This window comes from Mustelus asterias, chromosome 28 (genome assembly GCF_964213995.1).
Source record: "Mustelus asterias chromosome 28, sMusAst1.hap1.1, whole genome shotgun sequence".
Lineage (NCBI taxonomy): Eukaryota > Metazoa > Chordata > Chondrichthyes > Carcharhiniformes > Triakidae > Mustelus > Mustelus asterias.
In genome coordinates this window covers 8,084,367-8,107,688 of record NC_135828.1, presented here as the reverse complement: position 1 = coordinate 8,107,688, position 23,322 = coordinate 8,084,367, and the positions used below count along the sequence as shown (strand labels likewise).

General features: G+C 47.9%; 1 protein-coding gene across 3 annotated transcripts in view; it reads left to right on the top strand.

The window, feature by feature from the left end:
- Nucleotides 1-19,446, top strand: part of LOC144480223 (ras-GEF domain-containing family member 1A-like) — a 34,044-nt gene extending 14,598 nt beyond the window's left edge. For all 3 annotated transcript variants that reach the window (XM_078199472.1, XM_078199474.1, XM_078199473.1), the window contains exons 4-14: nucleotides 1,867-2,004; nucleotides 6,871-7,092; nucleotides 7,920-7,994; nucleotides 9,926-10,021; nucleotides 11,021-11,123; nucleotides 11,606-11,685; nucleotides 15,399-15,494; nucleotides 16,159-16,254; nucleotides 16,364-16,487; nucleotides 17,516-17,588; nucleotides 19,019-19,446. In XM_078199472.1, the coding sequence (XP_078055598.1) occupies nucleotides 1,867-2,004; nucleotides 6,871-7,092; nucleotides 7,920-7,994; nucleotides 9,926-10,021; nucleotides 11,021-11,123; nucleotides 11,606-11,685; nucleotides 15,399-15,494; nucleotides 16,159-16,254; nucleotides 16,364-16,487; nucleotides 17,516-17,588; nucleotides 19,019-19,043 (1,128 nt within the window). In that variant the 3' untranslated portion in view covers nucleotides 19,044-19,446. The remainder of the gene's footprint in view (nucleotides 1-1,866; nucleotides 2,005-6,870; nucleotides 7,093-7,919; nucleotides 7,995-9,925; nucleotides 10,022-11,020; nucleotides 11,124-11,605; nucleotides 11,686-15,398; nucleotides 15,495-16,158; nucleotides 16,255-16,363; nucleotides 16,488-17,515; nucleotides 17,589-19,018) is intronic.
- Nucleotides 19,447-23,322: the final 3,876 nt, after the last annotated feature.

The following is a 23,322-nucleotide window of genomic DNA, read 5'->3' as shown; positions in this document are numbered from 1 at the left end:
TAACCTTCTCAGACGAACAGAAATCAAAACTTTATTTTATTAACAATTGTTGATTTTCCGATGAAAGCACCAGGTTGACGCAATCGGTGCAAAACGGTTCTGGGAGTTAAAAGTCTTCCTGTCTGATTTCTCCAGCCCACCCACCACCCCCAATGTTTTCTGATCTGCCCCTTTAGCATGAGGTCTAGACAGAGGTTGTGGGTGAACATCTGACAACATTCCTCTCCTGGCGAGATGCCACATTGTGTCTGCAGTGACGTCAAAGAGTTGAGAACAGGCAGTGCTCCGGCGCAAGTTGCTCGTGGCAATGTGCCAGCGTCGGGCCCCTTCTAATCTTTGCCATGAGCACACTTTGTTTTACACAGCACCCGTAAACGTGCATGCCTCTGTAACCATTTCACCGTCCCATCACCCTGTCAGCAGTGTGGGGACTGAGGGAGCACACCATGGCTTATTTGTAATATTTGAAGCAATCTTTCTACAATCCGCAGTCTGAGGATTCGGGGTAGACCATTTGGGACGGAGGTGAGGAGACATTTCTTCACCCAGAGAGTGGTGAGCCTGTGGAATTCATTACCACAGGAAGTAGTTGATGCCAAAACATTGAACGTACTCAAGAGGCGGCTGGATATAGCACTTGGGGCGAATGGGATCAAAGGTTATGGGGAGAAAGCAGGATTAGGCTATTGAGTTTTGGACGATCAGCCATGATTGTGATGAATGGCAGAGCAGGCTCGAAGGGCCAAATGGCCTCCTCCTGCTCCTATCTTCTATGTTTCTATATTTACAATGTCATCGACACTGGCTTGGTTTAAGGCTTACATTATGTGTGTGTATAGGAATTTTAACATTTACGCTCGCCCTCGGATTTATTTTAAGACTTGGATACCTTTCGGGGCTGCAAATCCTTCTCAGCTAACTTGCATTTACAGAGGGCACTGTTACTGTAACTCCTATCTTTCATCTGTTGCAGTGTTTCAGTAAAATCTCCACAGGCCAAACTATGAATATGATTTGACAAAACTAAAGATGAAATCCAGCTACTTTGGTCACAGAGGTTCACAGCATGGAAACAGGCCCTTCGGCCCAACTTGTCCATGCCGCCCTTTATTTTTAACTCCTATGCTAGTTCCAATTGCCCGCGTTTGGCCCATATCCCTCTATACCCATCTTATCCATGTAACTGTCTAAATGCTTTTTAAAAGACAAAATTGTACCCGCCTCTAATACTACCTCGTTCAGACACTCACCACCCTTTGTGAAAAAATTGCCTGTCTGGACCCTTTTGTATCTCTCCCCTCTCACCTTAAACCTATGCCCTCTAGTTTTAGACTCCCCTACCTTTGGGAAAAGATGTTGACTATCTACCTTATCCATGCCCGTCATTATTTTATAGACCTCCATAAGATCACCCCTAAGCCTCCTGCGCTCCAGGTCGATCTATTCAAATAACTAAAATCAAACATTATGTTCAAATACTTTTTTCAAATGTCTTCAGATTGTGCCAATCTTAGTGTTAATCCTTTACGGCCTCACCATCTCCATAACCCCAAACTCTCTACCTCAGTGGAACATCCTATATGTCCCACTCCCTGTGTACTCCACGTTTTACAGCCTTGGCTCCAACCCACCAGGACCCAACGCCTCAGAGTTTCCATCCTAAATCTCTCCCTCTCACTACCTCGCTCTGTCCTCCTCTGAGGCCACCCCCCACCCGAAAAGCTGCCTCTTGAACCAAACTTGTGACTCGGTGTCCACGACAGTGCTGTGAAGGGTGTCTTGACCTTTGACTATGCTGAAGGCACCAAATAAGTGCAGATTGTTGTTGTTGTCATGTCATTGATCTCTCGGCTCGTTCTCCCGCAGGCTAAAGTGAAGGAATTTGTCCCAAAGATCATCCAGCTGCTGACAGAATGGACGGAAACATTCCCACACGATTTTCAGGATGAAAAATCGATGAAGGAACTCAAGGAGATTACTCATCAGATAGCGCAGTGTGATGAGGTGAGGGGGGTGGGGGTGGAGAAGAAGAACTGGGTTTCTTTTTTTAACAACTATTTAACCGAGGCTGTATTTTGATGGGAATGTCAGGTTTTCCCATTGTGAGGCATTGTTTTAAAAGTGGGATAACGAGGAACAATTTCCGCCGAAGTTTTCCCTTCAATGTGTTAAGCTTCGATGCCCCCAGCCCCCGGCCTAATTTCAAAGTCATTGTTCCGTGCAGTGGTTGAGAAGCTGGGGTTGGGCCCCTTGGAGTAGAGAAACCTGTGGGGAGATTTTATGGACATCCTCAGCTATGGGGAGTTTTAGAGTCATAGAGGTTTACAGCATGGAAACAGGCCCTTCGGTCCAACTTGTCCATGCCGCCCTTTTGTAACCACTAAGCCAGTCCCAATTGCCTGCATTTGGCCCATATCCCTCTATACCTATCTTACCCATGTAACTGTCTAAATGCTTTTTAAAAGACAAAATTGTACCCTCCTCTACTACTACCTCTGGCAGCTTTTTCCAGACACTCACCACCCTCTGTGTGAAAAAATTGCCCCTCTGGACTCTTTTGTATCTCTCCCCTCTCACCTTAAACCTATGCTCTCTAGTTTTAGACTCCCCTACCTTTGGGAAAAGATATTGACTATCTAGCTGATCTTTGCCCCTCATTATTTTATAGACCTCTATAAGATCAACCCTCAGCCTCCTACGCTCCAGAGAAAAAAGTCCCAGTCTACCCAGCCTCTCCTTTATAACTCAAACCATAAAGTCCCGGGAGCATATAGAAGCTGTTCCCACTGGAAGGAGGGTAGGTATGCAGTGGACCCAGATTTGAAATCGTTGGTGAAAGAACTAAGAAGGGGAGGAGATAAATTTATTTCAAGTAAATGGGTTATTGCGATCTGCAGTGCACTGCCTTAAAGGTGTTGCAGTCAGTCAAAAGAGAGCTAGATAAGTCACTTATAGAATAGAATAGAGCCCTACAGTGCAGAAGGAGACCATTCGGCCCATCGAGTCTGCGCCGATCACAATCCCACCCAGGTCCTATTCCCATAACCCTACATATTTACCCTGCTATTCATCCTGATATGAGGGTCAATTTAACATGGCCAATCAACCTAATCTTTGGACTGTGGGAGGAAACCGGAGCACCCGGAGGAAACCCACGTAGACAGGGGGAGAACGTGCAGACTCCACACAGAGGGTCACCCGAGGCTGGAATCGAACCAGGGTCCCTGGCGCTGTGAGGCAGCAGTGCTAACCACTGTTCCACCGTGCCGCCCCAACTTAAAAGAGTGGGAATGTGGGAATAGAGTGGACCGTTTTGATGTGGTCTTAAGCATGATTGCATAATGTAAGAATCGTCGGGAATGGGGATGGAGGTCCACCGTGAGGGTCACTGGACACTTTGAGGATGACCTGGGGGCCGTGCAGTCCCCTTTCACAGGAATGTGACTCCAGGACCTGGCAAGATCGGAACATGCCCAGGAGCGGAGCGGTTCTGTGTGTTCACCAATCACGCAGAACTAATGGAATCTGTCTGCAGTGCAATAATGCATGAAAAATGCAACCGCAACCCTCCCGAATTCTCACTTCTCCGGAGTCTCTTTGACTTTCAGGATTATTGAGGTTTGGGTTGGCGTGAAGGGAAGGGTGCGCAGCCCGTTCGGGGACGGGGAGGAGGGTCGTGGAGGGGTGGGGGTGGTCTCCCTTCTCCGAACACATCCCTGTCATTCCATCTCCTTCATGTGCAGCTCAGGATGTCGACTTGTGGCGGTAGTGAAGGGAAAGTAGGAGATCTCCATGGCAACGCAATGAAAGAGATTCTTCAGGGCATGCCACACAAACCCTTAGTGCGACTGTGACAGCAGTTATCACCGTGGTGTGGGGGTTAAGGCCTGCGAGGGGTTAATTCTTTGCTTGTACGGTGTAAAGCTGTTTTGGAAATATCCTTCTGGTTAGGCAACAGAAATGAAGAAACAGCAGCTATTAATGGAATGTTTAGGAAAATGAAGCCAGTACATTCTGTTTTCTTGTTTGAAGCATTTTTTCCCCTTTCCCTCCCCCTCCACCTCCCGCCCCACCGCTCTTCACAAAGAACTCTGCTCTCTCAATCCCATAATAGCCTCGGCACAATCAAAAGGCATTGCGTGCGGTCAAACCTGCCCAATGAAATGTTCCTTGACAGGAAATAGCAGAAGCTGAGATGAAGTAAATCAGAGCAGTCACTTGTTTTATTCCCAAGGCAGCAGCACCCGGGTTCTTTTTTGTCCCCTATCTTTTCCCCCCCTCCAATCCTCCCCTCAGAACGCGGGGTTGTTCAATCAGCCTCTCATCCCAAGGAAGTTTCTTCAAGGCACGGAATTTAACAGCACAGAAGGAGGCCATTCTGGCCGTTGCACTGCTAGCTCCCTCCCCGCCATGCTGGCTTTTTGAAAGACAAAGAACAAAGAAAACAAAGAACAAAGAACAGTACAGCACAGGAAACAGGCCCTTCGGCCCTCCAAGCCAGACCTGCCCTATTAAGCCCACTCTTGTATCCAGAATTCCCCATTTCCTTGTCCTTTCTTGAGTATTTATCCAATTCCCTTCCAAAGGTTACGACTGAATCTGTTCACGCCCCCTCCACCTTCAGGCAACGCGTGGCGCATCGCGATGACTTTGTCTCAGAGCCGCACCTGGGTTTCCCCAGCGAGAGATGAGTGGAAATTCTGAAGAGACGGCCCTCAGCGCAGTTTCTCTCCAGGGTTCCTGCTTAAGCTGTGTTTGGAAGATTGGATGTTCTTGGACGTTGTCACCGATTAGCAAGCTGCTCTCTCCCCATTTCACGTTCTTTTGGTTCGGGCGACCATCCAGTTCCGGTGCAGAAGCCCGACCAAATCCTTGGGGCATATTTTTCAGACCCTGTTGTGGTGGGGCGTGGCTGGAAATTGCCGTGGGCCATTCAGAGGTCCATTGGCTTTGAAAGGACCAGAAGATCCTGTCAGTGGGAGGGTCTGTAAAATTCCACGCTTGGAGGTTTTTTGATATTTTTCTTCTGGTGCATCATTCTCATCAGTTCTGTCGCTCTGAAGTGTAGCATGAACTTAGATTATGGCCCCTTAGAGTACCTCTCCACTTGGAACCGGCGGTTTGCGGTGTCGATGGTAGTCATGATGTGGAGATGCCGGCGTTGGACTGGGGTAAACACAGTAAGAGTTTTAACAAAGCCAGGTTAAAGTCCAACAGGTTTATTTGGTAGCAAATGCCATTAGCTTTCGGAGCGCTGCCGAGTACGCCAGCACTGGTGTTACCTTCAGTATATCTTTCCCAATGTGCGCTACCCCAAGTGTCGTAGTTACCCGGCCCACTGTGCAGCCATGTTAGAAATATCTCCATGTCAAATTTCCTTTCAGGTTTAACTCCTGATAAAAGGGTTTTATTAACTTTCAGTTGAAATCACGATGTGCTCGAGTGGGCACTGGCAAGATTCGCGAGGATGTTCCCAGGACTGGAAAGCTGCAGCTCAGAGGACAGATTGGATAGGCTGGGATTGTTCTCCTTAGAACAGAGGAGGCTGAGGGCAGATTAGATTGAGATGTACAACATTGTGGGTGGATAGAGTGGATGGGAAGGGCCTATTTACACAGCAGAGGGATGAGTGACTGGGGGGGGAGGGCATAGATTTAAAATGATGGGTCAAAAGGGGAGATGAGGAAAATAATTTTCACCCCCAGAGGGGTGGTGGGGGTCTGAAACTCACCACCTGAAAGGGTAGGAGAGGCAGAGATCCTCAACTCATTTCATAGACGTCTGGATCTGCACCTTGGACCCAAGGCTGGAAAACGGGATTAGACTGGATGGCTCATTTTTCAGCCAGCGTAGACATAGAGGCTGGAATTCTCCCATCCTGCCCGCCACTGGAATTTTAGCAGGCGGGTTGCGGAGAATGTGAAACCCCATTGACGGTCGGGCGGGAGTTTCCAGCTTTTAGACCAGCGCGGCCGGAGAATTCTGCCCAAAATTATAGAATCCCTACAATGCAGAAGGAGGCCATTCAGCCCATCGAGCCTGCACCGACAACAATCCCACCCAGGCCCTATCCCCATAACTCCATGCATTTACCCTAGCTAGTCCCCCTGACACTAATGAGCAATTTTTAACATGGCCAATCCGCCTAACCCGCACATCTATGACTATATCTTTGGAGTGTGGGAGGAAACCGGGGCACCCGGAGGAAACCCACGCAGACACGGGGAGAACGCGCAAACTCCACGCAGACACGGTCACCTGAGGCCGGAATTGAAACCGGTTCCCTGGCGCTGTGAGGCAGAAATGCTAACCAACTGTGCCACCATGTGGCCCCATGAGGGGCCGAGTGGCCTCTTTTTTTTTGTTGCAAACTTTTGTACGATTCTGTGACTCCTTTTAAGTAATAGTGGAATGATAGAATGGGGCAGCAGCAAGTTTGGAATTCTGGAACAAGGTGATCGAAGGGCTTTCCAACACTCAAAACTTCATTTTAACATTTGAGCCAGCCGTGATTTGGCCCTTGTGTCCAAAACAAACTTACATTTCAGTCAATATGGCTTGTGAAGAAGTCTCTTTCATTGCTACACTATAGAAAATGTTAATGACCTAAATGCTTGATTTTAAAAACATGCAGATTTTATTATTTGCCATATGTACAGTGTGTTTGATGTGTAAACTTGCTTGCGTTGCATATCTGTCACGACAGTTGAGGTGGTACTTGCGTGTCTTTTAGGTTTTTGTTTTGTGAACATCCAGGAACGCTTATTGATGCATTACGTGCTTCAATCGCGTCCTTGCCTCGTCTCCCGCTGTCTCCACCTGTTCTCCAGATGACAGTGTTTCCTCTCGGCTCTCTCCCCCACTCTTTAGGAAAGTTCCAGTGTGAAGAAAAGCATCAGTCAGATGACCCAGAGTCTGATCCGCAACCTCTCGACTCACAGCCAGTACCAGGAAGCTCGGGAAATCATCAAACCATCAGTCACGGACAAGCAGACCATCCTGAAACCCAAGACCCAGTCCAGTCAGAAGGACATACTGAGCGTGTGCAATGACCCCTGTGTCCTAGCCCAACAGCTCACCCATATCGAGATGGTAGGTGAAAGGTTTTTTTTTTTGGGTATTGGAGCCTCCGAAAGAAGCGATTTTTAAAAAAAAAACACATAGTTACCAGTAGCAAGTTGACATGGCTTGTCACCTCACCACCCCTTTCACCTCATAATCTGGGCCTCAAGCCAGTTCTGTCGCTGCCACGGTCGAGTTACAAGGGCTGATTTTCAGGCTGTACTGACTCTCGCTCAAGCAAATGAGGGGTAAGGAGCTACATGACAGAGAAAGCTAGAGGTCAGGGACTCATTATAGTACAGCAGCGGAAACCAGTGGTTGGGCCTGTAGCGTCTGCCTTGACTGCTTTCTCCATCATCACCACATGGTGGAATCCCACCCATCCCAATACCCTTGTCTGACTTTATCTTTCAGAGCAGTTCATCTTGATTCCCTTTTGAAAGAATCTTAGGGAACCTTTCAACACTGGTGTGGGGTCGAGAATTCCATGTGATAATCCAGCCCCTCTTGTACACAGATTTTTTTTCTAATCCCTTGAATACGTTCTGTGATTTTTTTTCCTGATATTTGTGCCCTCCCATTGCCATCTCAGTGAAAGCAACCTCTCGCTATTTACCTTATCTCAACGCTTCATAATCTAGAACACGCAGGGCTAATGAAAGACCTTTCCTACCCTTTACATCATGAACTTTACTACACTTCGTCTTGAGGGTGGATTACTTTTATCCCTGATTCAGTTCCGTGGCTTCTCCTCGGATTGTGCAAGGTTAAATGAAGTAAATACACCTCTCAAAGTAAGTTGGTTGACTGTTGTTACTGTGACTGCGTATCAATGAATGTCTACTTGGTGTCTGCAGGAACGGTTAACGCACATCACCCCTGAGGAGCTGGTACATATATTCAACCACATGGATTCAATGGACAATCACAAGGTAGGGGTGGGCAGTTTTACAATGTCCTTTCTCTGCTGTTAAGCTTCACCAGTCAGCTATGTACAGCAGGAGTTCATCCTGTACATCTCAGTGATTTTCTGTCATTAGTAAATAACCATTGGATATTTACTTCATGTGAATGTTCAGAGTGAAGTGCGTGTGTGTGTGTGTGGAGGGGTGAGGGTGTGTGCCATCTCATGTTGCTGTACACCAGTTGTGAGATGGTGTTGCACACTTCACGTTGAGGTGCTTTTAATAATGGGAGGAGGAGAGATGTTAATGCCCACCGCCACCTCCTCTGTCTCAAAGAACAAAGAACAATACAGCACAGGAACAGGCCCTTCAGCCCTCCAAGCCCGCGCCGCTCCCCGGTCCAGGATTGAATCCTGAATCCAGGATCCCTGCCCAATTTTCCAGCCTACCTACATCCTAATATCCTATCCACCGAGCTGTCCCTCACAGCTACGATGCTTTGTTCTCCTTCAGATACACGCCTTAAGACTGTGCTGGTGACCACAGACTACATAGGGGCGGCATGATGGCACAGTAGTTAGCACTGCTGCCTCATAGCGCCAAGGTCCCTGGTTCAATTCCTGTCTTGGGTCACTGTCTGTGTGGGGTCTGCACGTTCTCCCCATGTCTGCAAGGGTTTCCTCTGGATGCTCCGGTTTCCTCTCTCAGTCTGAAAGATGTGCGGATTAGGTGCTAAATTCTCCCTCGGTGGACCCGAACATGCGCAGTAACTTCATTGCAGAGTTAACATAAGCCTACTTGTGAAACTTGTAAATAAACTAAAACTACCTTTGAATTGGTCCACGACGATGCTCAGCAAAGTACCGCAGTGGTTTGCCATTGCTTCCTGCGGTGTGGCTGACTGGGAAACTCTCCTGCTCTTTACCAGCCTGCCATCAGGTGTATTGGAAGGATTTACAGGCTGATCATCAAGCTGTTTAGCTGCATTATGAGCGCACCGTCCATGGCCATTAAGTCCTGAAGGGGAACTCGAACCCAGAGGTAGCGACGTTGCCCACTGTGTTGTAAGACCAACCTCCCCACTCCACTCCCCCCCCCCCCATCCCACTCCACCCCCCCTCCCCCCCCCCCCCGTCCCCACTCCACCCCCACCCCCCCTCCCCACTCCACTCCCCCCCCCCTCCCCACTCCACACCCCCCCACCCCCCCCCCTCCAAGTGTAAGAATTTGGTCCAAATGGAGTGCGGCGTTTTTCTAATAATTCGCTGGGTACACCGCTAACCATGAGATTGCACGGTGTAGTGTCATTTTGTCATGATGTGGAGATGCCGGCGTTGGACTGGGGTGGGGCACAGTAAGTAGTCTCACAACACCAGGTTAAAAGTCCAACAGGTTTATTTGGTAGCACGAGCTTTCGGAGTGCCGCTCCTTCATCAGGTGAGTGCCAGGAGCAGCGCTCCGAAAGCTTGTGCTACCAAATAAACCTGTTGGGACTTTAACCTGGTGTTGTGAGACGACTTACTGTGTCATTTTTGTCGACTGTTTTAACACGATGCTGACAGTACAGTGGGCCGGAGATTTCAGACAGACACTTCCAACATGTCTCAGCCTTGAGATTTCACAGCTGGTGGCCTCAGAGGCTTAAAACATTCTGAAGCTGCAGTTGTTCAGGCGTCACCCCCCACCCCCACTCCAGCATGCGCCACTTTTTGACAGAGTGACGCTCAGGGATTTAATCGTCCTGGAGACTCGGCAAAACAGCTGGAAGGAGGAGGTGAGAAATCTTAAACCGCAAGTTACCCACACGCATTAACCACCCTCCAAATACATCGGGAGGGGCGGCGAGAGTGGGGGGGAACAGAAAATCATTTTATCAAAGTCCTCACGTTTCGGCTGCTGGGAAAATGTCTTGACTTTTTCTTTCTCTCATTCTGTTTTTTTTCCCCCTCCCTCTCCAGAGCTGTCGCAGTGACATCAAGAAGACGTGCAACTTGGAAGCGTGCGACAACTGGTTTAATCGGCTCAGCTCTCTGGTCGCGACAGAGATATGCAGGGTAAGTTAATGGGGGTGACTCTCTCGCTCCTGGCAAGCCATTAGTCACCTCAGCTGCCATTGCTGCGATGCGTCAGTAATATTAGTGTTCCAGTCTCCCCGGTTCCCACCTCCTGCGGGTTGGAGCCGCGGGGAGAGAGCTTGCTCGTCGGTGAATCACTGCAGAGACTTTACAGTAATTCACTCTGGGGATCGGCTGCAACTGTCCCACAGCCAGACTGTTATGTTGCTTCGATTTTTAATTTATTTCTCCCCCCCCAGGATTTTATTCTGGTTAAGTTGTCTATCAGGCAGCGGGTGGCCTTTGTTGTTAGAATCATAGAATCCCTACAGTGCAGATTCGGCCCATCGAGCCTGCACCAACTCTCTGACAGAGCAGCTTATCCAGGCCTTATCCCTGTTACCCACATATTTACCCTGTTAATTTCCCTAACTCACACATCTTGGAACACTAAGGAACAACCCGCACATCTTTGGAGTGTGGGAGGAAACCGGAGCACCCGGAGGAAACCCACGCAGTCACGGGGAGAACGTGCAAACTCCACACAGACAGTGACCCAAGCCGGGAATCTGTGAGGCAGCAGCGCTAACCACCATGCCACCAATGTGAAGGCAATAGAATTTTACAGCATGGAAGGAGGCCCTTCAGCCCATCATGTCTACGTTGGCCATCAAGCTTCCAATATATTTATCACAGAATCCCTTAAGTGCAGAAGGAGGCCATTTGGCCCACTGAGTCTGCACTGACTCTGCGACAGAGCATCTTATCCCTCCCGTCCCACCCCCCCGCCGTAACCCCACATATTTCTTGATGATTTATTAGTGGGGAGTGAAGACGGGTTGTGTGGGATTCTGACTGATCGTGCAGCAAACCAGTCCCGCCTCTCCTCCTGCCCTGGTACCAATGTGACAGTTTTAACAACCCCAGGTTAAAGTCCAACAGGTTTATTTGGTAGCAAATACCATTAGCTTGACAGAGCGACCCTTTTCTAACCTACAGATTGGTAAGAAGAAACAGAGGACCAGGATGGTGGAGTTTTTCATTGACGTGGCGAGGGAGTGTTTTAACATCGGCAACTTCAACTCCCTAATGGCCATCATCTGTAAGTATTCTCTCTCTCGAGATCTCAGCACTCCTCCAGTTCCGGCCTCCTGCACACCTCTGATTTTCAGTGGCAGCCAGAAACTCAGCTGCCAAGAGGCAGAATTCTGAAACTCCCTCCCTGAACCCTCTCTTTCCTTTCCCTCCCTCTCTCCCTCTCTACCTTTTTTCTCTCTCCCTCTCTACCTTTTTCTCCTTCTCGTCCTCCCTCCCTCTCTACCTTTCTTTCAACACGCTCCTTAATACCTACTTCTTTGACTAAGCTTTTGGTGACCTGTCGTACTATCCCCTTATGTGAGCTCAGTGTTATATTTTGTGTGTGAAGTTCTGTCGGATGTTTATGCTATGTTAAAGGCACTATACAAATACAAGCTGAAATAAGGAGATAATCTCTCCCAATCATTGCGCTCCGAGAGGTAAAGACTTTTATACCCAATCAGTTCCTGTACCAAAGGTACTTAACTGCTTTCTCTCTCCTTGCAGCTGGAATGAATCTGAGTCCCGTTGCCAGGCTGAAAAAAACTTGGTCCAAAGTTAAGAAGGCGAAATTTGAAGTTTTGGAAGTAAGTGAGTGTGGAAACTGATTCCGATAGGATGGTATTTGCGGACACTGATTCCGATGGGATGGTATTTGCGGACACTGATTCCGATGGGATGGTATTTGCGGACACTGATTCCAATAGGATGGTATTTGCGGACACTGATTCCGATGGGATGGTATTTGCGGACACTGATTCCGATGGGATGGTATTTGCGGACACTGATTCCGATGGGATGGTATTTGCATGATACCCACACCCTCTCTGGATCGGTTTGCTGCTTCATCCATTATTTGGAGTACTGCGTACAACTCTGGTCGCCTTGCTATAGGAAGGATGTTGTTAAATTAGAAAGGGTGCAAAAAAAATTTACAAGATGTTACTGGGACTGGAAAGTTTGAATTATAAGGAGAGGCGGGATAGGCTGGGACTTTTTTTCCCTGGAGCGTAGGAGAATGAGGGGTGACCTTCTAGAGTTTTATAAAACCATGAGGGACATAAACAAAGTGAATAGCCAAGGTTCTTTCCCCAGGGTAGGGGAAAACTAGAGGGAATAGGTTTAAGGTGAGAGGGGAAAGATGTAAAAGGGATCTGAGGGGCAACTTTTTCACACAGAGGGTGGTGCGTGTGTGGAATGAGTTGCCAGAGGAGGTGGTAGAGGCGGGTACAATTACAACATTTAAAAGACATTTGGACAGGTACGTGGATGGGAAAGGTTTAGAGGGATATAGGCCAAACGCAGGCCAATGGGACTAGTTCAGTTTAGGAAACCTGGTCAGCATGGACGAGTTGGGCCAAAGGGCCTGTTTCCGTGCTGTATATATCTCTATGACTCTAATTGCATAATAACAAAAGGGGAGACCACTCGAATTCCTACTGATTGGAAGTTCATGCTATGCGGTTTGGGGTTGTTTAGGATCCTTCTGCCACTGTTGTAAAGGCTCTTTCTTACATCCTGAACAGGTAGTTGGTGTAAACAATAAACTCCCAGCAGAAAGCACTGGCTGAAGCCCATCACCACCTTCTGAAGGGCAGTTAAGGATGGGCAATGAATGCTGGCCTTGCCAGACATAAAAAAATATATTTTTAAAAAAGAACAGTATAGCACAGGAACAGGCCCTTCGGCCCTCCAAGCCTGCGCCGACCACATTTACCCACCTAAACCATTTATATCCCTCTCTTCCCCATTAGTTCACATGCCTATCAAGATAAGGCTTAAATGTGGCTAATGTAATTGCCACAACCACCTCACTTGGCAGTGCATTCCAGGCCCCCACCACCCTCTGTATAAAAAAACTCCCTCCTCCCCCCCCCCACAAACATCTCCACTGAACCTTCCCCCCACCCCCCAACCCCATATCTTGAACTTGTGCCCCCTTGTAATGGTCATTTTTGCCTTGGGGAAAAAAGCTTCCAACTGTTCACCCTATCTATAACCCCTCATAATTTTATAAACTCCTATCAGGGAGTGGGACGGTGAGCGGGAGAGATTGAGATCTGGATTGAAGCAGACTGGCCAGGGGATGCCTGGAAATGCGAGGAGGAAAGGATTAGTTTCTCAGGATTGCCAAGGGGCGTAAGGGACAAGAGTGCGAGGTTTGTTGAACTTTGGGTCAACGTTCCGCCTTCCCCTTCAAACTGCTCTGTGACTAGAGCACCACCCTGTGGCAGGCCTTTGACTGGAGGGTCCCTACCCCAGAGGAGGGTCTAGGATTTACACTTCATGTGCAGAAATGCGATCTCTCTGCGCGCAGCCACACGGGTTCCGCCCACCGCACCACTGGGTGCTCATTGTCCAACCACGCATGGGAATGTCTGGCTTGGATGTGTCTCGAACGCTCAGACGGCTGATCTGCGTAGCCTCAAAATGCTGATTGTTGTCGGGTTTATTCATCCATTTGGCTGTGAGACTCGCTAAAATCACTCTGGGCGGAATTCATTTTAGCATGAACAGGTTTGCGTGAAATGCCTCTCTGCTGTTTTAAGAAACGCAGCGACCTGTTTTAAATGAGTCAGTGCTTCCCATGAAACGACACAAGAATATGCTGATATTGCCACTGCACTACTCCGAGATCCGACCCATTAATGTTGTTTTTGTCCCTGCCCCTCTATCTCTTTCACATTAATGCCCAGTACACACGGTAGCACAGTGGTCAGCACTGCTGCCTCACAGCGCCAGGGACCCGGGTTCAATTCTGCCCTCTGGTCACTGTCTGTGTGGAGTTTGCACTTTCTCCCCGTGTCTGCGTGGGTCTCCTCCGGGTGCTCCGGTTTCCTCCCACAGTCCAAAGATGTGCGGGTTAGGTTGACTGGCCGTGCTAAATTGCCCCTTAGTGTCAGGGGGATTAGTAGGATTGAGATGTGGGATTACAGGAATAGGGTGTGGGTGGGATTGTTGTCCGTGCAGACTCAGTGGGCCAAGTGGCCTCCTCCTGCACTGTGTAGGGATTCTATGATTGCGCATGATGGAACTCCACTCTGAATAAGCAGGCCCATTGGAGGACCATTCATGGAATTTCACAGCAAGAAGGAGGCCATTCAGCCCATTGAGTCTTTGCAGGCTCTTTGGTAGAGTTATCCAATTAATCCCACTTCATTGGCGCCCTGTTGCAAACTTTAGAGGACAGCTGAATCCCTAAATATTTCTCATGAATACATCGAAGAGATATGTGAGGAAGAACTTTATTTTTTACACAGGAAGAGGTAATGAACTCACTGTCTATGAGGGTGGTGGAATGGGACTGATTTGTTTATTCTACAGAGTGCTGGCATGGACTCGATGGACCAAATAGCCACCTTTTGTGCCACTATCACTTCATAACTCCGTTTTGGGTGTTGTTGTTGGATTTGCACCCACTGTCCTTTCAGCCAGATCATCGCAACACATTGTTTTTAAAAGAATTCCTCTTGCCAATTGAAATTTGTGACCTTGGGTTACTGGCTTTGCTGCCATTGCAAACAATTTCCCCTTATTTGCTCTAAAACATTCTCGGGTTTGAGTGTCTGGGTAACCATCTCTCCCTCCACTTCCCGCAGGTGGGGGTGTGTGTAAAACTCTCACACATCCCTTCACTGCCACTTTGGGGAAAGCAAGACATTCAATCCTGAGACCAGAACCTTAGTTAGGCCTCATTTGGAATATTGTGTACAATTCTGGTCACCACATTACCAGAAGGATGTGGATGCTTTGGAGAGGGCACAGAAGAGGTTTACCGGGATGTTGCCTGGTCTGGAGTGTATTAGCTATGAGAAGAGGTTGGAGAAACTCGGTTTGTTCTCACTGGAATGACTGAGGTTGAGGGGCGACCTGATAGAGGTTTACAAGATTATGAGTGGCCTGGACAGTGTGGATAGTCAGATGCTCTTTCCTAGGGTAGAAAAGTCAAGTACTCGGGGACATAGGTTTAAGGTGCATGGGGAAAAGTTTAGAGGAGATGTGAGGGGCAAGTTTTTTTTTACACAGAGGGTGGTGAATGTCTGCAACGCGCTGCCCAGGGAGGTGGTGGGAGCAGGTACGATAGTGGCATTTACACCTGGACAAATACATGAATAGGATGGGAATGGAAGGATATGGACTCCGTAAATCCACACGGTTATAGTTTAGGCAGGCATCATGGTTGGCGTAGGCTTGGAGGGCCGAAGGGCCTGTTCCTGTACTGTACTGCTCTTTTCTTTCTCTTTGTTCTGAGATAACTCCCAACTCAACACCAATTTTTTTTCTGTGTTTCATTGAATAGAATCACATGGACCCCTCCAGCAACTTCTCTCACTATAGAACAGCACTTCAGGGGGCAGTCCAGAGATCCCAGACAGCACACAGCAATCGGGAGAAGGTAAGCAATTCATTAGAGTGGACATAAATTGCTGGAGTATCGCATCTAACTCTCTGTCAAGAGGGGACGGTCCAGTCACGGCTCCATCTTGTCTCTTCCTCTGGTTGAGTGAGGGTTACTAGATCACCTGGCACTATCATGGGTGGCACAGTGTTTAGTAGTGCTGCCTTACAGCTCCAGGGACCCGGGTTCGATTCCCGCCTCGGGTGACTGTGTGGAATTTGCACATTCTTCCTGTGTTTGTGTGGGTTTCCTCTGGGTGCTCCGGTTTTCTCCCACAGTCCAAAAATGTGCAGGTTCGGTGGATTGGCCATGCTAAATTGCTCCTTAGTGCCCAAAGATGTTTAAGTTGGATGGATTGGCCATGCTAAATTGCCCCTTAGTATCGGGGGGATTACGGGGGTAAACATATGCGGTTAAGGGGATCGGGCCTGGGTGGGATTGTTGTCATTGCAGGCTTGATGGGCTGAATGGCCTCCTTTTGTAGGGATGATTCTATGACTTTAAAGCGAGTTGTTGTGTATGTGACAACTAAGATAAGGTGAATATGAGATGACTGAATAAAGTGTCACCATTTGCTTTTATAAATTTCCTTTCAATTAAAGGAGCCATTTCTGATTCGGTAACTTGAGGGAATAAATAGTCAAATGGTATTCTCTTTCAGATTGTCATTCCAGTGTTCAATCTCTTCATTAAAGACATCTACTTTCTGAACAAAATTCACGCAAACAGGCTGGCGAATGGACAGATTAATTTTAAGGTAAGGGGACCCGGCAGCGATGTGGCTCACAAACCCACGAACCATTTCCTGGTTCCTGTGCCGAGAGGGGGAAGTATCCCAGTTTTAATCTTTCTCTCCGTCTCTGCAGAAATTCTGGGAAATCGCCAAACAGATCAGTGAGTTTATGATGTGGAAGCAAGTTGAGTGTCCCTTCGAGAAGGACAAGAAGATCAAAAATTATCTCCTGACGGCCCCTGTCTACACGGAAGAAGGTGAGTTCTCCACGTTACCGAGCTGGAGTTTGGCCACATGTCCTCGGGCTGCAAAGCCCATATTTTTGGTGCTACAGGTGTCATTTTGTGTGTGCTTGAAATATGCAGATTGTGGCCTTGGTCTAATGCCAGTGGAGACATTTCTTTTACCTCCGTGCCCCCTCAAACAGGCACGGCCGCGGAAATCAGCACTTACTGAAAGGGCGCATCAACTCCTAGAACATAACATAAGAACTAAGAGCAGGAGTAGGCCATCTGGCCCCTCGAACCTGCTCCGCCATTCAATAAGATCACGGCTGATCTTTTCGTGGACTCAGCTCCACTTACCCGCCCGCTCACCATAACCCTTAATTCCTTTACTGTTCCAAAATCTATCTATACTTGCCTTAAAAACATTCAGTGAGGCAGCCTCAACTGCTTCACTGGGCAGGGAATTCCACAGATTCACAACCCTTTGGGTGAAGAAGTTCCTCCTCAACTCAGTCCTAAATCTGCTCCCCCTTGTTTTGAGGCTATGCCCCCTAGTTCTAGTTTCACCAGCCAGTGGAAACAACCTCCCTGCTTCTATCTTATCTATTCCCTTCATAATTTGGTATGTTTCTATAAGATCTCCCCTCATTCTTCTGAATTCCAATGAGTATAGCCCCAGTCTACTCAGTCTCTCCTCGTAAGCCAACCCCCTCAACTCTGGAATCAACCGAGTGAATCCCCTCTGCACCCCCTCCAGTGCCAGTATATCCTTTCTCAAGTAAGGAGACCAAAACTGTACACAGTACTCCAGGTGTGGCCTCACCAGCACCTTATACAGCTGCAACATAACCTCCCTGTTTTTAAACTCCATCCCTCTCGAAATGAAGGACGAAATTCCATTAGCCTTCTTAATTACCTGCTGCTAATCCTGTCAGGTTAGACGCCGACTTATTTACCAGCTCTCTACAAATTGCAAGAATAAACTGTCTGTGATTTGGATTGGCTGGATTGAGAACACTGATCTCTAACTTTCTCTCTCTCTCTCTCTCTCTTTCTAGCACTTTTCTTGGCTTCGTTTGAGAGCGAGGGGCCAGAGAATCACATGGAGAAAGACAGCTGGAAGTCACTCAGGTATTGATCCATGCACAAGTACATCTTAATTCTTGCAGCATATTGATGATGCCAAGAATGCAGAGGCGATGGCATAGTGGTATTATCGCTAGACTATTCATAGAATCATAGAAACCCTACAGTGCAGAAAGAGGCCATTTGGCCCATCGAGTCTGTACCGACCACAATCCCACCCAGCCCCTACCCCCATATTTACCCGCTAATCTCTCTAATCTACACATCCCAGGACACTAAGGGGCAATTTTAGCACGGCCAATCAACCTAACCCGCACATCTTTGGACTGTGGGAGGAAACCGGAGCACCCGGAGGAAACCCACGGAGACACGAGGAGAATGGGCAAACTCCACACAGACAGTGACCCAAGCCAGGAATCGAACTCAGGTCCCTGGAGCTGTGAAGCAGCAGTGCTGACCACTGTGCTACCGTGCCGCCAGAGATTTCTCCCTCTCTCTGAGGGGAGGGCGACCTGCGGTCATCTAGGACTTTGTCGACTTTCATTCCTTTTGTTAAAAGTCTTCCCGTGCAACAAACTGCAATGACCGTGGAGGTTAACATTGGAAAAGACAAATGACCAGTCAGTTTGAACAGCCAAAGGAGAAGTGTTCATCACATCGTGCCGTATGGTGGCACGGTGGTTGGGCAGCACGGTGGCACAGTGGTTAGCACTGTTCATAGAATCCCTACAGTGCAGAAGGAGGCCATTCGGCCCATCAAGTCTACACCGACAACTATCCCACCCAGGCCCAGTCCCCGAAACCTCGCATATTTACCCTGCTAATCCCGCTAACATACACATCCCGGGACACTAAGGGACAATTTAGCATGGCCAATCACGCAGACACGGGAAGAATGTGCAAATTCTACACAGACAGTGACCCAAGCCGGGAATCGAACCCAGATCCCCCGAGCTGTGTGGACTGCTAACCACTGTGCTGCCCACTGCCTCACAGCGCCAGGAATCAGGCTCAATTCTGGTCACTGTCTGTGTGGTGTTTGCGCGTTCTCCCCGTGTCTGCCTGGGTTTCCTCCGGGTGCTCCGGTTTCCTCCCACAGTCCAAACTTGTGCTGGTTAGGTCAATTGGCAATGCTAAATTGCCCCTTAATGTCAGGGGGACTAGCAGGGTAAATATGTGGGGTTAAAGGGATAGGGACTGGGCAGGATTGTTGTCGGTGCAGGCTCGATGGGCCAAAAGGCTTCCCTCTTCACTGTAGGGATTCTATGATTCATACAATCTTCGAATAATGACCTGAACAGGTAGACAGGACTTCATTAATTTGTGCAATGAATCCTGCAGAGGGGCCTTTCTATCTCAGAGTAGGGAGTGGGGGGGGGAGAGATTGCTTTCAAGCCAACACTCAAAATATCTCTTTAAACAACTTGCTCCGAGTCAGAATTCTAACATATTCCTTGTTCTCTCTCTCTTAACAGAGCAACACTGTTGAACCGGGCGTGAAGGAATCACGTCGTACACACTCGACCCTGCGAATCATTTGCACTGCGACAGACTTTAGCTCCAACCGGATGGAAAGAGACTTGGCATGGTCATTGTTGCTTTAGATTTGTAAATTTTGGTTTAGATTCGGACTCGGATCGTGACTGTACAGAAAGAGAGAAAGAGGCCGACTGATGGGGCTTTGGTCCCACTGGCTGGGATATGTCTATTAAAACGCCTTTTACAGCAGACTTTGTGCTTTGACTTGTAACATAAATGGAAGTCAAAAGAGAAGGCAGAAGAATGACTTTTGCCATAGGGCAGGACCCTGTAATGAAGAAAAGCATCATGGGAAACCCCCAGCTGCTGTCTCTATGGAAACCAGTAGAAAATAAATAGGACAATGGCAGCCTGTGAGAAATTCCTACTACTGTCAATTCATTCTTTGTTTTGTGATAACTTGCTGCTTCTGTGAGAGAGAGAGAGAGAGAGTTAGTTACGGGTATAAAGAGAATTGAAGGGACTGTATGTTGCACCAGAATCTTGCTGTCTAATGGAGTGGTGTTGGGCGAGTGGGGTTGGGGGGGGGGGGCGGAGGGTGAGGTAAGGAAGGGGGCACATTGGCAGAGTTTACACAGGCCTAACCTGTTCCGTGAGAAAGAAGGATCTCAGTCCACCGTGGGACGTGTCCTGATGGTGTTACATCGCAGGTTATGGAATGACCATGACGTGACCTATTGGATTGGTGCAGCCCTAGTCTTCTGCCCTAACAAGAGTGTGCAGATTGTGTGTGTTGTGTTCTATAACTCACCTTTTCACTCTCTTCTATTGGAGTGAAGAACTTTTTTGTTTGCTCAGGGTACAGGCACTTTAGGCACTGGCAAGAATGAAAGGAACAAATGCAATGTTTCACTATATAGCCCGCGAAACGGATGCTCCTAAAGGCTAAGGAGTCCCATGGCCCTGCCTTACTGCAGTGCGTGCATGTTGACGCTGTTCCAACAGAACCCACTCACACAGCTTAAAACAAAACTTAATTAAACAGTGCAAGAAAATTGAAATAAGTTGCCTTTTTTTAAAAAATAAAAGCAAAATACTGCGGATACTGGAAAAAACAGAAAAATACTGGAAAATCTCAGCGGGTCTGACAACATCTGTGGAGAGAGAATAGAGCCAACATTGAGTCTAGATGACCCTTTGTCAGAGCTGCTCTGAAGAGGGGTCATCCAGATGTGAAACATTGGCTCACAGATGCTGTCAGACCTGCTGAGATTTTCCAGCATTTTTCTGTTTTTGTCTTCTTTTTTTTAACTAGGTTGAACTGTCCAAAGGTGTTTTGGTTCCCGATTTTGGCCAGTGTGTGCGGAATCCTTCTTTAAAAGAAACAATATCTTAGGCACGGTAAGTAGTCTCAACACCAGGTTAAAATCCAACAGGTTTATTTGGTAGCACGAGTTTTCGGAACGCTCCGAAAGCTGTTGGACTTTAATCTGGTGTTGAGACTACTTACTGTGCCCACCTCAGTCCAACGCCGGCATCTCCACACAATATCTTAGGTGATAGACGTCCCCTCCCCTCCACTGATGCAGAATAAAGGAACATCGCAAGATTGTCAGGAATACTGTGCATGTGTCTGTGTGTCAGACAGGAAGTGGGAAGGGTAGGGGGGACCAAGTAGCCTAATCCTGTGTTCGAGGGCAAGGTGGACACCTGATAGACAAGTTGTGGGGACAACTTCAACAAGGTGGCTAGATTAACTCCAAAACAATACCTTGAGATACTTTCTGGCCCAGTATCGATAAATGCTCTTAGTACAGAAGCTGGTAGACAGCTTGGATAGCCCGCAAGGATCGAATACAGGACATTGGAGCTGGATGCTGTAGAGGGGGACAATAGGTTTGCGTTGAGGCAGGCTGAGGAACTTTGATCCAAGCCCATCCTGTGAGCAGTTTGCCCAATCCATCATGGCTTTATTAAAGCAACAGATGGCTTTACCCAAACATGGGACACCATATCTCATGTTAACATCACATTGCTGCATCTTACAATGCCCCTGGGCACTGCTGATGCTTTTTAGTCTATACCTTGGGCTAAAGTGGGTGCATTTTGAGGATTTTCCGAGGCGCAGTTACTCAAATTGAGAGTATCACCCAGTGAGGGATAGGAGGGTCAAAATCTATTCTGAACAATTCTTGAAGAAGGTTTGACTGACGATAGAATGCTAGAACACTCTGGGTGATTCACGGGGGGGAGCATTACAAGACGGCCTGTGAATTACCAATCAAGGTGACTGATGTCCAACGACCAGAGGAAAACCTCAACATCAATCCCTATAAATCCCCCCAAAAAAACAAACTCAGCAAATCTGGTAATCATTAAAATGGTTTCAAGAAGGAGATAGATATATTTTTGATAAAAATAAATGGGTTAAAGGGATCTGGGGAACAGGTGGCGAGGTGGATTTGAGACCAGGGAGAGATCAGCCATGATCTGATTGAATGGCGGAGCAGGCTCGAAGGGCTGAATTGCCTACTTCTGCTCCTAACTTCTATCTCAATCTATAATTTCCTTCCCTGAAACATTTCATTGGGTTTGTACACTATGGACAGCAAATAAATCAGCATTGAGATATATTATCATCGCCCAGAGTTGTCTGCACAGGAGGCCATTCTGCCTATCCCCACAGTGGAGATACTTGCCCATCCCCTTGCATTTAAAGTGAGTTATGACTGAAAGTTGTTCGAAGTGCTTTTTTGCTCACCTCACCCTGCTAACTTTCACTTAAGGAACAGTCGTGCTGAGAATATCCTTAAAGAAACATTTCTTCAAGGGGCTGTGTGGAAAGAAGTTGTTTATTTTATAAATGGGGTTACGCTTTAGTTACACATCTGAAAGCAGGAACCCTCCCCACAGAAGATCAAAGTCTGTTTTGTCATTTGTCGACATTCTGAACAATCGCATTATTTCTGATTTTCCTTGGAGCACTTATCAGCAGCGCACACCTCAGTAATGCGGGACTTCCAAGTATCTGCCTGCAAGATATGTACACCCAGCTAAAAGTAACCAGAGCTTTATTTCCCCATGCGAGGAGGGTTGCTTTATTCTGGATTTATTGACCCACACCACCCCCCACCACCACCACCACCACCCCCCCACTCTTCCCCTCCTCCCCCCCCCCCCCCCGTCCACCCCCCCCCCCCAGCAGATAACCGCAGGCAGACAAGAGAGCAAGAACAGATTTCAGAAAATAAAAACCCTCAAGTCATTTTCTGAAATTTCAATTGGCCAAACGGAAAAATAAATTACGCGGGGGAAAAAAAAATGCGCGTCGCGAAAAAAATAACTTCAACAAAGATTTAGCGGCACTGGAGTGCGAGGGCTGTTGAGCACGTTTTGTACACGGTAACAATCTTACCCGAGAATGAATTTTGTGAAAAATGTGGATTGCTAGCATTAAATCTAGCAGCGTTTCAGCCTGGTTTGCATGGGATGGTTTTCGCGGGTTCTGTTCTGGAATCTGTTCTGTTCTAGAAGTTAATGCAATGTAAAAAGGGGAGTAAATCTATATATGTCCCACCACCCCTTAAAAATAAACACCACTCCCCCACCCCCCCAATCCCACTTCACTTTCTTGCTCGGGAAACATTTTTCCCAAGTGAGGAAAAGACTTATCAGCATTTCTTTTATTTTTTTCCTTCTCTAAAGGGTTTACTTGTCTAGAAGCACTGAATGTGTCGTACTTCACTCTCAATGTTTAAATTGTTGGTTTTTATAAAGATACAACTGCAGAAAATAAATTATGTGAAAATCCTACGTGCTTCCGCCTCTGGCTTCAAATCTCTCTTTGCTCGGATCACAAACTTTCCCCCCCCCCCCTTCATTAAAACAAAAAGGCTTGGGCCGGGATTCTCCGATCACACACGTTTCTCCCGCCAGCGAGAACGGAGAATTTTGGCGCTCATTCACAGCAGCGGGGCTGGAGAATCCCAGCCTCGCGGGCGAGGTCGGAGAATCCCGGCCTGGGTGTCCGGGAGTGGGCGATGTTTCTGTCTTGGGAGAGGGGGGCTAGCATTGGAAGGTTCCTCACCTCGTGACGGGTCTTGTCCTGCTGAAGGATGTGAATTTTTGTTTAAAAAAACTGTTTGTTCCCATCCACTGGAACAGACAAGGGGAGGGATTTTCCAGCCACGCTCGCTCCAAAGCCGGATAATCCCACCCGAGGTCAACGGACCTTTGCATGGTCCGTGTCCTGCCCGCTACGATTCCCGTGGCGGGCAGGACGGGAAAATTCCACCCCTGG